We start from the raw sequence: 12,674 nt of genomic DNA, 5'->3' as shown, positions 1-12,674 counted from the left end.
CATTCCAGGATGTCTGGCTCTAGGTGAGTGATCACACCATTGTGGTTATCTGGGTCGTGAAGATCTTTTTTGTACAGTTCTTCTGTGTATTCTTGCCACCTCTTTGGGGCCGGGGGCGGCAGCCGACAGGGGCTAGGCAGGGCTGGGGGCCGGGGGCGGCAGCCGACAGGGGCTAGGCAGGGCTGGGGGCCGGGGGTGGCAGCAAGAGGAATTACCCAAGGCCCAAGGAGCAGGGGCTGGGTGGGCACAGGAGGGCCGAGAGGAGTTACTCCACGTTCAAGGTCAGGAGGGGCCGTCCTGAGTAGATTAGCTCATTAACCAAAGGATTAACAAGGTCCAAGTTTATTTTTCAATATGATACATATATATGACTGTTACACATCTTTATAGGGAAAAGGAGTACAGCTGAATGAAACTATGCCAGAAATAGAAAATACACACGATATATATGGTCACTGCTTTGGGGCTCCATTTTTGTTTCTTGTCTGCACTGAAAAACTTCGTCCAGAGGGCTCACCGGCATCTATCCGTCGGGATAACTACAGAATGTGCAGGACTCAACACAGGCCCACACGGTCCAGGACTCTTCTGCCCCTTCGAGTGGGCAGCAGCAGGGGAGTGAGAAGCCTTCACGGAAGGTGAAACTGTCCACAGAAAGACCACCAGGGACGACGCACCTGCCTGAATCAGAGCTGGGAGGAGAAATACACTGACCCTCTAGGGCGACAAGCTGTGAGTTTCACACAAGGCCCAGAAGTCATCCTAGCCGAGGAAGTCCCGCCCACTGAGTGCGCATCCCAGTCCTTCAGGACAGAAAGCAACTCGCATTGTGCAAACATAATTTTCATCTCAAAGAGGTTCTAGGGGAACATGGTGATAGATAAGAAGCCAGATTTTGATTTTAACTTAAGAAAAAGAGAAAGAAGTAAAATATTTTAAAAGATGGGGCAAAAGTAAAGGAGGGCATCGTGGCCGATTTGAGAAGGGTGCCGGTACAGAGGAACGGCCTGAACCCAGGGCGGAATCTCCAGCGGAGAGAGCTGAGCTCGACCCCGCCCTGCCCCTAGTTATGAGCTCACAGATCAGTTTCCAAAGGAGGCCCCTCAACTGGCCTGGAGTCCAGACCGAACAGGCTCAAGTCTAATATTGGCCCTCCCACAACCCAGAGGCTGGAGTCGGGGTCGTGGGAACAGAAGGATGAAAAAAGAATAAAAGGAGAGCCTGCTCACTTCCCTCGTAGAAAATCCATATTTGGTTCTAAAACGAGGACAAAACGCTGCTGCACTAATTTCCATAAAGATGGTGAAAACGTTGGTTCTCACAGATCTGAGACTACATCACTCAGAGTCTGCCTCGCGTGACAAATCATCACGCCTATTTGCATCTTTGAGAAAAGAAAGCAAAAAAATGTCAAGTCAGACAGAAAGTGACTCCAGGCAACTCTACGGCACCCAAAGACGTGAGTCACCCAACCTCAACCGGACATGGTTTCCTCGGTTAATCCAGGTGGGAGCCCGTTCTAGGGGTTTTTATGTCATGAACAGCGTGAGCCCTTTTCTCCCTGATTTTTAAGCAGCAGCTGATTCCGGGTCCCTGTCGGTCTCTTTTTCCTGGACGGCTTCTTTCTCCCCAGGCTGTGGGACATGCTCCCACTGGCACTTAATTTCCTCCATTTTCTGGAGGAAGAGTGACGGCCTAAAGCAAGGCCACCACATGCGCCGAGAGGATGGAGAGGCCCAGCACAGCCTCTCGGTCCTGGTGACTTCTGGGGAAAAGGGATCACGAGGACCCCGGTCCAGCCAGACTCTGCTTCTGGGTCCACGCTTGCCTGTGGCTTGATTTCTCCAATGTGCGAAGCCCGTTTCCCATCAGAGTCGCCACGTCCCGCAGCAGCACGAGGGTGTGGATGGAGGGGAACTGCTGAGCAGGAGACGGGAACCCCCCCATTTCGTGTAACTGGAGGGCAATCATCGGCTCTTCAGCACACTGTCCTCAGCGCCCTTAGAAAGCCCCCCGCACCCTGCCCTGGCACTCCCCAGCCAAGTGTGCAAATCTAACTACGCAGTCTAGGGAGAGCCACTTTCAAAGCAGAGTCTCCTTTCTAAACCCTAAAACCCACGCCTGCTGACTGCGGGGTCATCAGTGGGTGAATCTGGCAAGCAAGCACTCGCTCACGTGGCCCGAGCTGGGTCCTCCGCGTGCGGTGGGACCGGGAAAGGCGACCAGGACCGAGGTGACCCACACGCCCAGCGGAAGGTCCTCCGCGTGGGCTGGAGGAGAACCCACACTCAGGCCAGAACACGCCCTCCACGAGGGGCTTCTGATCAGACCCGTGTCCCGTTCAGCAGCTGAACGGATGCCAGCTCTCTGCGGGCTGAGTATTAAACCTGGACCACCTCGTGTTTTTCCAGACCTGATGAACACCAGCAGCTAAAGATAGCGAGGTAACATAACACTCGGTCACGGGGCTTTGTGTGCGTGTGTGTGTTTTAAGGAAACCAAATGAAACGCGGAGCAGAATCACAGAACAGGAAGGAGAGAAGCCAACCTTGGCTGAGCGTGCAGGCCCAAAGGAGAGAGATGCATCGCATTGCACGACCGGTGAGCTGGCGAGAGGCCTGAACTAATTACACGTGTCTTCTGTCTCTGCCTCCCCCGCCCCTGAAACACGTGGACAGGCGAGGAGGACTCTCGGGTGGGATCAGAGAGGATGGGGAACTGTCAGCGCCTGTCAGAACCCCCTCGCCCAGGCGGCCCCCGGAGCTGTTCTTAGTTCATTTCATCACTATCGAGACAACTGGAGCCTAGAGCGACTTAAGCTAAAAATAAAGACATTATTATAGCTGATCTCAACACAACAGGTATTTGCAAGTGGAAAATGTGAGAGAAGCTTAAGAAGTGAGTGATGGGCGTGGTGCTGGACGCGTAACCACCGTCTCAGCTTCCTGGAGAAACAACCCCCGTTTCTGCAGCAGGGCTCGGGGCCCCTGTTACACATGAAGAAACAGCACACGAGCTCAGGAACAGAAGAGGTTCCAGCTGGACATCAGGGTCACGTCCAAGCAGGGGTGCCCTGAGCAGGGCTGAGCCAAAGAGCCGCCACGTGGTGTGGCCACTGGTCCTATTTACCCAGGTCGCTCGACAGGAAGCCCAGCACTGTCCCCCTAAGGACTCACCAGAGCCACCCCTTCTCGTTCCAGCCCCATTGAGGGAGGCTCTCAGGCCAGGTAACGTTACTCTCAAGGCCATGAATGGGCAGACTAACCGTCCCCTGCCTCTCGAAGCCCGAGTTTCATGTGGATGACGGTTCCCTCGGAAGAGAGTAAGGTGAACGGCAACAACCCGTGTCCGTCAGCAGAAAGTAGACCAGCTGCTTGGAAGACTGCTGCTCTCGAAGGAGATCTCAAAACAAATGGAAGACAGGCCATCTGATGCCTATTGCTCAGAATTCAAAGAAAGCTTATGTTCCAGAAAGCAAATTACTCATCAGTTGGATTCACTGGATTTCAGTCCAAATCAAAATAATAAAGGCCGAGAAACTAAGCGGTCAAGGGTTCACCGGACTTAGAACTTTTTCTGGCAACATATTCACCCCTTTGAAAGGCAGTGCTCCCTCTAAATGTACCCAACTTTTTTTTTTAATGTATATCCACATTCTTTCTCATATTCTTTTCCATTATAATGAGCTGACTCATTGGAAAAGGCCCTGTTGCTGGGAAAAGTTGAGGGCAAGAAGAGAAGGGAGCAAAGCAACAGAGGATGAGATGGTTGGATGGCATCATCAACTCGATGGAAGTGAGTCTGAGCAAACTCTGGGAGATGGTGAAGGACAGGGAGGCCTGGCGTGCTGCCGTCCACGGGGTCGCGAGGAGGCGGACACGACTGAGCGACCGAGCGGGGGCACACGCAGCGGTCTGCCCCACGACGCTGAGTGCCAGTCCCTGTGCCAGGCGGCAGGGCCTCGCAGTTCATCCGTCCTGTAGATAATAGTCTGCTGTGGCATCCAACACAGTTTAAACCCCCAGTGGTCTCCCATATGACCACTCCAGTGATCTGAGACGTAGCAGAGACGAGGCCCGCTGGGCCCCAGCAGCCAGGATGGAAAGCTTCAAGCTCAGGGTGGCGGGGACCGTCTTCTCGGGTGTGCCCTGGCACAGGGTGTGAGGAGGGGGTGCAGGCTGGCCTGCCTCCAGGGCTTCAGCTCTCAGTGCCCCCTGCCCCCAAGCCTGGCAGAGGTGCTCAGAGTTCAGAGTGGCGGCTTCCCCCACCCAGAGCCACCCGTCTCCGTAGGGGTCAAGGCATCAGAATTGCTGATTTTTCCAAAAATCTTCTCAAGGCAGCAGCAACCGCAGCAGTTTTCCTGCAAAGCAAACAAAATATGACTCTTGTTAATTCAGCAAGGCTTTTAAAATTGTAATTAGTTGGTTGCGCCCCTTAGGAAAACCACAGAGGACTTTTTATAATGTATGTGTGTCTGTGAGAAAAAAAGGAACCCCTTGAAGGATCCCACTGCTTACAAGAGCTGGGTGGGTTTTGTGTGTGTGTGTGTGTGTTTTCAGTTTATGCAAGACATTTCGGTACTATGTGCAGGATCGAAGGACAAGGCCTCTTTGTTTCACCTGAAGCACAGCCAGCTCCAAGCCGCTGCCACCCCTGCCTCCCGCCAGCTCCATCGGCATCAAAGTGCGGCCGGGGACGCGCATGGGACTCTCTCCACCCGCTCTTGGCCACGTGTGGCCCACGTCCTCCCTGCAGACCCAAGGGCTTGGCCCCGGCGCACATCTCCTGGGCCGCGGCCAGGACAGCAGGAACCAGAGACGAAATGCCACCTGGTTTGTTTTTAGAGCGCTTCCTCAACCCACCAGAAAACCTCTGACAAATTGCAGGAGATTTCTGTCCTCAATTTGCGTTGCGGGTTATGCTTTATTCATAAGGCTCTTTTTCCACAGGAATCATCTCCAACCACCAGATTTTAAAAATCAATATTATCTCAAAATTGGTTTTACTCATGTTGTGTCTTGCCAAAGCTCCCAGCTCCTCCTGGCAGGAGAGATTGTGAAGCATGATCTACTGCTTTTACTACAGCATCCTTCTCAAGGAAGGCTGCCCCCAGTGTTAATTTCTTAAGCTTACATTTTAGTTTGAGAAAGAAAAAAGAAAGTGAGAAAGCAAACCAGGAAGCCCCTGCATTGCATGGACAGTCACTGTGACCGGGGTGGGTTTCTGTGGCCCCTGGAGGGGCGGAGGGGGGAGCTTCCTGGGGGACCCAGGAAGGGAAGGTGGCCAGCCCGAGAGGCCGGCACGGAGTGGACCAGGCCAGGTTTGGAGTGGTCTCGCTGAGCATCTGCGACAAAGATGCTGCGTTGCCAGGGCGACCGGCTCAAAGCGCTTTGTCCTTCGGGAAGGTCATGTATCCACGGCTACATTTAAAATGGATAACCAACAAGGACCTAAGGTACAGCACACGGAATCTGCTCAGTGTTGTGTGCCAGCCTGGATGGGAGGGGAGTTTGGGGACAATGGGTATATCTACACCTACACATACAGCTGAGTCCCTTGACTATTCACCTGAAACGACCACAACATTTTTAACTGGCTATACTCCAGTACAAAATAAGAAGCTTAGTTTGGGGAAAAAAGAAACTCAACACTTTGTCCTGTCGCCCTGGCTGCCACCACCTTCCATCGCCTTGGGTGGAAGAGCAAACCTCCTCGGAAGGACTCAGCCGTCACCCACTGCCTTTTCGCCTCATCCTTCCCACCAGCCCCTGGCGCCAGGCCTCCTCCCTGGGCACCTCCTGGCACCCAGTGACCTCGCTCCCACCAGCCCCCAGAGCCTGCCCGGGGCTTATGGTGGGAAGGTGGTTTGTGGCAAACCCTCAGGGCTTGTGGTCGCTGGGGACGGAGCTGCCTCTGGGCGGGGCTGGGGGAGAGAAGGACGGCCGGGGTGCGCTGCCTGCAGACCTCGGGCTCACGGCTCACAGTGAGGCCAGGATGCCCACCTCAGGGGGCGCAGATAGCCCTCCTTCTCCACCATGTCACCAGACATGAGGCTGCCCCCTGCTGTTCCCAATGCCAACTCCCTGCTATTTTGGACAAACAATAATGGTCTTTGTATGTCTAAAGCAAAAGCTTTCCCGTTGACGTCACATCAATCTCTAAACAAACGGTAGGGTCCCCAGTAAGGGACCCTCGTGCCAAAGCCGGGGTGTTCACCGACGCTGATTTGTGACTTGTGTGGTGATTCTGATTTATTTCTACCCGATGTTACTCTCCAACAGATTCAAGGCAGCTTACAAGAGCACATACAGTCAACAGACCAACAAAACCTCAGGGCCAGAGTAGATACTAGTCAGAGTGAGAGTTCGGACGGGCCGGCAGCAGAATGCCGCCTCACGAGGCTCGAGTCCAGCAGGGCCGCTGAAGCCGAGCTGCCCAGCCGGCCACGAACTCGCAGCCCAGGCGATGGAGCGGCCCCCGAGTGTCCCCCGCACCGCACAGGGGTGCTGGGGCTTCTCGAAGTCCTCTGTAATAGTGCACCGCCCTCGGCCTCTCCTTTGGGCCACGCGCGCGTGTGCGCGTGTGCACGTGTGCGTGTGTGTGCATGTTGCATGTGCGTGTGTGTGCGTGTGCACGTGTGCGTGTGCCCAAGTGCATGTGCTTGTGAGTGCGTGTATGTGTGTGCGCGCGTGCGTGTGTGTCTGTGCTTGCACGCGCGTGTGTGTGCGCGTGCATGTGCGTGTGTGCGCTCGGTCTCTCGCCGTGATCGATTCTCTGAGACCCTACGGGCCGGAGCCCACCAGGCTCCTCTGTCGATGGGAGCCTCCAGGCTAAAATACTGGAGTGGGTTGCCATGCCCTCCTCCAGGGGGTCTTCCCAAGCCAGGGATCGAACCCGTGTCTCTTATGTCTCCTGCACTGGCAAACGGGTTCTTTACCACTGGCGCCACCTGGGAAGCCCCCGTTAGGCCATAAATTGGACCATTTATTGATGTAACAGCACATGCTAATGTGTAACACTCCTTCTCTGAATCATTCTGACAAAATTCTAAGCAAGGCAGAGGCTTTGTATGAAGAGGCAGTTCCTTGGGGTGCAAGAGGGGGTCTGGGCCTGGAGACAGCTTGGGAAGAGGAGAACAATGAGCAGACTCCCCGAGAGGGTCAGGCTCCACCGTGCCCCGGGGAGTGCCCCTGGGGGCAGGTCCTCAGACCCCCCGACTCTGCAGACCGCGCTCCCTCCCCTGCTACTTCAACTACGTACAACTGTGGCAAGGACTCCCAGGAACCTTCTGAGTACCTACTGGGCACCAAGCCCTGGTCTCCAGCTTTGCTTGGGAGGTCTGGTTGGAGCCACTCAACAAACATGGGAAATGAGACCGTCCCCAGTCCACACAGGACAAGACAGGGCTCTCTGCTAGGGGACAGCCGAGCAGACCCAAGCACAGCCGTCCGGCCTCGGGGTGAGACTGTCCCCAGTCCACACAGGACAAGACAGGGCTCTCTGCTAGGGAACAGCCGAGCAGGCCCAAGCACAGCCGTCTGGCCTCGGGATGAGACTGTCCCCAGTCCACACGACAAGACAGGGCTCTCTGCTAGGGAACAGCCCAGCAGACCCAAGCACAGCCGTCCGGCCTCGGGATGAGACTATCCCCAGTCCACACACGACAAGACAGGGCTCTCTGCTAGGGAACAGCCCAGCAGACCCAAGCACAGCCGTCCGGCCTCGGGATGAGACTATCCCCAGTCCACACAGGACAAGACAGGGCTCTCTGCTAGGGAACAGCCGAGCAGATCCAAGCACAGCCGTCCGGCCTCGGGATGAGACTGTCCCCAGTCCACACAGGACAAGACAGGGCTCTCTGCTAGGGGACAGTTGAGCAGACCCAAACACAGCCGTCCGGCCTCGGGGCCTCCCCAGAGGAAACGCCCCCCGCTGCCCGCGCCGTCAGACAGCCACACTCTCCCCGCCCTCGCTCTAGGCTCAGAGGCCCCTTCAGACCAACCTTTCAAGAGGGCACTTTCCAGACACTATTTGGTCACCGGGTCCTGGGCATCAGAGCAGCAGTTCTTCCTCTTCTAGGAAAACCAAGAAGACATTTCAAGAAGGGTCAGAACTGACGGTCTGACGATACCCGAAGAGGCAGGGGTTCCTACAGAGACGTTGCTGGACCCCGAGTGGCTCACAGCCGCAGAATCCGGCCCGAGGGCGTCCCCCTCCCTCTTCAACTTCCCCGTCATCACCGCTCTCCCCCTCGGAGTCCCGGACAGAGAGGCTCACACCCCATGACCCTGGGCTCTAACACCTGTGTGTTTAGTCGAGACTCAGGTGGACGAAGCACAAGAGTCAAGATAGACTGACCACAAGGATGAGCCAGACACACACATGGCTGCTGGCAGACGGTCTCAGACCAGCAGACGAGAGCTAAGTGACCCGGGAGAAGCTCCAGAGGACACAGGAAGCCCCTCTGGTTGGCGCTGAGCAGACCGTCCTGGAGAAAGATCACCGAGAGTGGACCTCGGACACGGCCCAGGACTCGGGCCGACCTGGGCACGGGGCTGGGGCACCAACACTGGCACGCGCCGGGGGTGAGCTGCTGGGCATGGGGGCTCAGGTTGCAAGAAGGGGAAGACTGGGAGATTCTCTCATCAGGGGATAATATGGTCAGAGCTGTAATTAAGGAAGGGGTGATTTGGTGACAGGGAAGAGAGCGGGTGGACATAGACTCTGAGCGCTTCCATTGTCATTAGCTCCGTAGACGGGAAGCAGAGGATGAGGCCAGCACCCGGGAGACGGGGAGGAAAGGTGGATGGTCACGAGCCGCGGGAGGACAGAATCGGTCCCTCCTGCTCGGCTTCCCCGCCTCCAGCCCCAAAGCGAGGACTGTGTCTGCACAGGGCTGGCCAAGGGCTCACAGGTTTGCCCTCCGGTAGGCTCTGTGTCTGACGCCGTGGGTCCCATGCGGGCTGTGGACACAGAGGGATGGCGGGGACCTGGTGAGCCCAGCTCAGGAGCTGGAGACCGCGGGCCTCACTGTCTAAGGAGAATCCTTCTAAGTTCGCGGATCACAGGCACGCTCAGTGGTTGGGAAACAGGAAGTGCTTTTAAGCACGAAACAATGAAAAGAGACAAATAGAAGTTTATTACGAAAACTTTGAAAAATCAAAATTTAGATTTAAATGGTTTGGGTAAGAGTTGAATTTTCAGTATGAAGTTGAATTCTGGTTCTACAGGACATGGAAACAAGATTCTCTGAGAAGTGAATCTCCTAGAAAAAATTAGTCTCAATATTTCACCAAAAAATAAAAGATATTAAGCTTGAGTGTTGTCTTTCAGTAAATGAAAGATGTCATACAAGGGTGGTCCTGGAAATGTCACAGGCCCCCTTGGCACATCAGCCTGCCTCCAGCGGGACGGCAGAGTGGGGACCCTCGTCCGACTCCAGGGCCCGCTGCCTGTGGTGGGATCCTGAGGGAGTCTATAGCCCTGTCCTCGCGGCCCATTCACATAAAGGGAATGATGGCATGTCTGTTTCAGAGCATCGACCCGAGGGCCAAGTGAGTTCATTTTCCTGAAGCCGTCAGAACAGTGCTTGGCACAGTGCTGTACAATTATAACTCTCATGGTAACTAACTGGATTTATACAATGGAATTTTTTTTTTTTGTTTAATCCTCACCATCCCTGAAATATCTATTCACCTTAGGTACCAGCAGTTGGATAAAATAACGAAAAGGTGATTTTTGTTGTTGTTGTTTATGGTTTAAAAAATATTTTTAAACACTTTTACACTGTATAATGTCATTAATTTTCTGTCGTGGTTTCCATATTGTCCACCACGTCAAAGTGTATTTGGACACCAATAAGCTTGGATAAAAATACATGGGTGGAAAATTGGCCCAGAATAGGTTGGTAACCCTAATAAGCAGTTTATGCCGTCTGGGTGAGGTACCTACCAGGGAATCAGCCTATTTTTACTTGACATCCGCACCAATTATCAAGGAAAGGTATATTCAGGCACAAATACAACTTACAACTGATGCCGAATTTAGAAGTAATTTCAATAAAAACTGGATGTGGAAAAAATGAGTACCTGGGGCCCAGTCATCCCAGGGTTTGGTCAGTGGAAAGGCTCCACTGCAAACCCCACAGGAGCAAAGATGGAGGGAAGGGGGGTGTATGAGGCCGGCCAGCCGCGTCCACGGCGAGTCTGACGGCAGGGCCTGCCCACTGCCTCCCTGAGCTCCTGCCCCGTTGACCAGGCTAAATATTCAGGAGAGCTGCTTAGATGCGACCCGTCTGCCTCCGTGCTGTTTTTGAGATCCACGGTGATCTGGATGCGGACATCGGCAGGAGGCGATGGTGGTCACTCAGGTGACAGGTGGCCTCAGCCTAGACAACCATCATGACGGTGGGGACTGTGCAGATTCCAGGAATAATCAGTGCAGAATTTGGGGGCAAATTACAGATGAGATGAGGGGACTGCGGGAGGGAGAGGGAGCACGCAGAGGCGCTGGGTCTGGGAGGGTAGTGAGGACGGCGGGACGGGGGGAGACAGTCCAGGCAGAGATGGCCAGCTCACAGGGGAGTATTCGGACCCAAAGCTTAGGAACGAGACCTGTGCTGGAGGGGCCGACGAGGGAGGTGAGATGTGAGCGCTGACTAGGGCAGGAGAGGCGGTTGGGAGTTTGCGTAGGAAATGACCGCACGGGGTGGCCAGACCGCTCCCAAGGTGGACCCCGCCATTCAGTCTGTGCTCAGACTTTGGCGAGAGTCTCCTTCACACGCGCTTACGTTAATCTCTTGTCCAAGCTGAATAGTACCTTTTTTTTTTTTTTGGTGCTTAGAGCACAGTAAACCAGGCAAGCAGGGAAGTTAGAATTCTAAGCAGGAGATTTACCTTGAATGTACATTAGCATGTATTCTCTGAAACTTTCTGCGTCCCTATGCCCTAGGCTAAACGTGTAAGTGTGGGCACTTTGTCATGGATACAATAATTAAATAATGAATGTACTACCTAGTTCTGCTGAAAATAATTCTCTAGTGTAGTTAGCATCATTAAAAAGCACAAATTGCTCAATAAAAGCATTTTAAGCAATTTAGCACTAGCACAAGATTAGAAGGCTGTGAGAAACTAATTAGAAGGAGCTTCACTCAAGGCTAAGATGCCGCTGGCATCTGATCATCAGAAGGTTGAAGCCAACTAGAAAGAAGAGGAAAAACAGCAGCCGTGGTTACCTGGGCGCTGAGCCTGGAGTGGAGCTTGTGATCCGACAGCCAAGGGTGCTTGAGAGCCTCACTCGCGCTTATTCTCCAGCTAAAGGGAAAGGCAGGGGTTATCAGGGGCCCAGCAAACAAGACCTTGGCTCTGGCCACCGCCTTTGGGAGACCAGATGGCCTCATGTCAAGTTGCCAGGCAATTCTGTCTTCCATGGAATTAGTATCAGAGACAGGTTACCATCCAATCCCATTGGGGTAACACTATTGGTAAGACAAGCAAGACAAACAATTCTGAAATCTTATTGCTACCTGAACATCTTCCTTCAAAGAGAAATAACCATTCTTGATGAGATGATGAGTTCATAAATTGAACTTCTACCTTCCTGACCCAGGGATTGAACCTGTCTCCTGCTTAGCAGGCAAGTTCTTTGCCACCGAGTCACCAGGGAAGCCTGATCCTCAATAAATGTTCACCGCATTGGATTTAAGCCTCTTTTAAAAACTACTCTTTTGAACTGCGGTGTTGGAGAAGACTCTTGAGACTCCCTTGGACTTCAAGGAGATCCAACCAGTCCATCCTAAAGGAAAAGAGTCCTGAATATTCATTGGAAGGACAGATGCTGAAGCTGAAGCTCCAATACTTTGGCTACCTGATGTGAAGAACTGACTCTTTGGAAAAAACCCTGACGCTGGGAAAGATTGAGAGCAGGAGGAGAAGGGGACGACAGAGGATGAGATGGCTGGATGGCATCACTGACTCGATGGACATGGGTTTGGGTAAACTCCGGGAGTTGGTGATGGACAGGGAGGCCTGGCGTGCTGCAGTCCATGGGGTCTCAGAGATGGACACGACTGACTGACTGAACTGAGCTGAAAACTGCTCTTCTCTTCTATTAGATCACAAGTTACCCAAAGGCAGGGACTGGGCTTTATACATCTACCCTCAAGGCCCCAGATACAGTTCCTGGCGGATCAGGGACAGTGCAGTGCACGGGAAGGAGCATCTGGGGTCAGCCCTGGACCCCGCCCCACTGAACCGCCTGTCTGCTGGTTCATGGTCGTGGTTACATAACTTACAAGCTGTAAGACAATAAAACAATAAAGCAAATGTTAGTGGCCATGAACATCTTAAATGACATCTATCATTATATGTTTTATTATTGCTCTATTTTCTCTCATTAGTTTTCCATCTTGGAGGTTTCTTGTTTTCCTTTTTTTGTCTTTTTAAGGCATTTTTCTTTTAAAAATTATTTTTATTTATTTATTTTTAATTTGTTTTCTTTTTTCTTTGTATTTTTCTTTTACGTTTTTGGGAGTTGTCTTTTTTAAAATTGTTGTTATTTAGTTTTATCTTTTGTCATTATATATTTTAGCCAGAATCATCTGAAAAGTACGCTTGACTGGCTCACCACGACCCTCCACCCCCTCCGTGGCTCTAAAATGTGAGCCCCTGTATTTC

General features: G+C 53.1%; 1 protein-coding gene across 42 annotated transcripts in view; it reads right to left on the bottom strand.

The window, feature by feature from the left end:
• Window positions 1–326: 326 nt before the first annotated feature.
• Window positions 327–12,674, bottom strand: part of MYLK4 (myosin light chain kinase family member 4) — a 68,966-nt gene continuing 56,618 nt past the window's right edge. For 22 of the 42 annotated variants that reach the window (XM_081523377.1, XM_081523379.1, XM_081523389.1 and 19 more), the window contains 3 exons: window positions 11,234–11,312; window positions 8,003–8,075; window positions 327–4,360 (listed from right to left, as the gene is read on the bottom strand). In XM_081523377.1, the coding sequence (XP_081379503.1) occupies window positions 8,028–8,075; window positions 11,234–11,312 (127 nt within the window). In that variant the 3' untranslated portion in view covers window positions 327–4,360; window positions 8,003–8,027. Of the gene's footprint in view, window positions 4,361–8,002; window positions 8,076–9,116; window positions 10,388–11,233; window positions 11,313–12,674 lie in introns of those variants that run through there. The other 20 variants (XM_081523370.1, XM_081523374.1, XM_081523380.1 and 17 more) reach the window with 2 other exon arrangements.

Source organism: Giraffa tippelskirchi, chromosome 8 (genome assembly GCF_054371585.1).
Source record: "Giraffa tippelskirchi isolate mGirTip1 chromosome 8, T2T-mGirTip1v1.2.pri, whole genome shotgun sequence".
Taxonomy (NCBI): domain Eukaryota; kingdom Metazoa; phylum Chordata; class Mammalia; order Artiodactyla; family Giraffidae; genus Giraffa; species Giraffa tippelskirchi.
This window is presented reverse-complemented; position numbering and strand designations above follow the sequence as displayed.